Source organism: Brugia malayi (genome assembly GCF_000002995.4).
Source record: "Brugia malayi strain FR3 genome assembly, contig: Bm_v4_Chr4_scaffold_001, whole genome shotgun sequence".
Lineage (NCBI taxonomy): Eukaryota > Metazoa > Nematoda > Chromadorea > Rhabditida > Onchocercidae > Brugia > Brugia malayi.
The window spans coordinates 8776257-8777572 of NW_025062478.1; the positions used below are offsets into that span (position 1 = coordinate 8776257).

Below are 1316 nucleotides of genomic sequence, written 5' to 3' on the forward strand. Positions count from 1 at the left end.
ATGGCCTCGGTGACACTATTTGCTAGGGTAGCTGCAACAGTAGTGATGCTAACAGCTAATACGAACGCTTTGGTCTGTTATGAAAATGATGAATCTGTGAGTGTTTTAATTAATGATATAAATTTCACACAATTTAACTATAAGAAAAAATATATAAATTCTAAGCAGTTTTGATTAAAACGTTTAATTTCTTCACTTGCTATTCAGGGCAAAGTATACGAGATATCAAATGAATCCTGGGATTACTGCGTATTTATCCCGGGTTATGAAGAAAGTCGAGTATTCGGCATTGGTCCAGAAGTAGATTGGACAAAAACATATGACGAAGCATTTAGTACATCGGACAAAATATATCAAGTGCTATCCATTTGCCTCCTAGAGGTTTGTGATAGTGGATATTTCAAATGGACTATTACAACTGATACTTCAATCAAATGATTACTAATGAGTGAGAGAAAACTATCAATGAATCGGGGTCAGTCACATCTCCACCCCGAAAAACAGTACACAGTTTGCATCCCCTGTCATATTACTTCATATAAACTAACAATTTATTTTCAGAAATATGATTTTGGTCAGCTGAACCCAAAAAGCGCTATCGATCCATCAGAATCGGTAGAATTCATATTTCGATGCATCTGTAGTTATGATCGCTGTAACAGTGCTACGACATTTAGTAACTACTTGAAGACGATCAAACTGGATAATGCTAGTAGCAGCGCTGAGAAGAATTGAAAAAAAAAAGGACATTAAAGAATAGTTATTTAATTTTTTCATTCCTGTTTTTCTTTTTCTCTCGTCATATCATATCAATTATTATTAATTCAAAAAAAAAAAAGCAGACATGTTGTTCAAACTCTGAATTGTTCAAAATCTCACAAAATTTTCTTGAAGAAAGAAGATAAGTTGGGAATGTTAGCATTTATCAATATTTAAAATCAATACTTCAAATTTCCGGAAATTGCTCATTTTTTGAAACATTTCAAATAATCAAAAAATAAGAGTAAATTTTGCATAGAAAAGCTTTCGACATAGTTTCATCTCATTACTATTTATTTTGATACAATTCAATACAATAATTTGTCCAATGTTAATTGGAAAAAATTTAGGCAGTAAAATTAAACAATGAATTAAATAATTTTATTGCAGTGTTGCTTTCCGGCATTCTTTTTGCATTTTGTGTCTGGAAGCTTTTATTGTTGATGACATTTTGTCATTTTCATTTGTCCACAATTTCCTCTCCAAATAGATCCACAAATATCACAAAATGCTTCTATCTATTAATTATAATTACTATTATCCTAGCATTACATAAT

At 31.0% G+C, this 1316-nt stretch overlaps 1 protein-coding gene across 1 annotated transcript; it reads left to right on the plus strand.

Annotated features, from left to right (window-relative positions):
- Positions 1–735, plus strand: Bm10515 (Uncharacterized protein; the record flags this gene model as incomplete). Its single annotated transcript, XM_043082175.1, has 3 exons — positions 1–96; positions 208–381; positions 562–735. The coding sequence occupies 3 exons, from the start codon at positions 1–3 to the stop codon at positions 733–735; spliced, it is 444 nt and encodes a 147-aa protein (XP_042938109.1).
- Positions 736–1316: the final 581 nt, after the last annotated feature.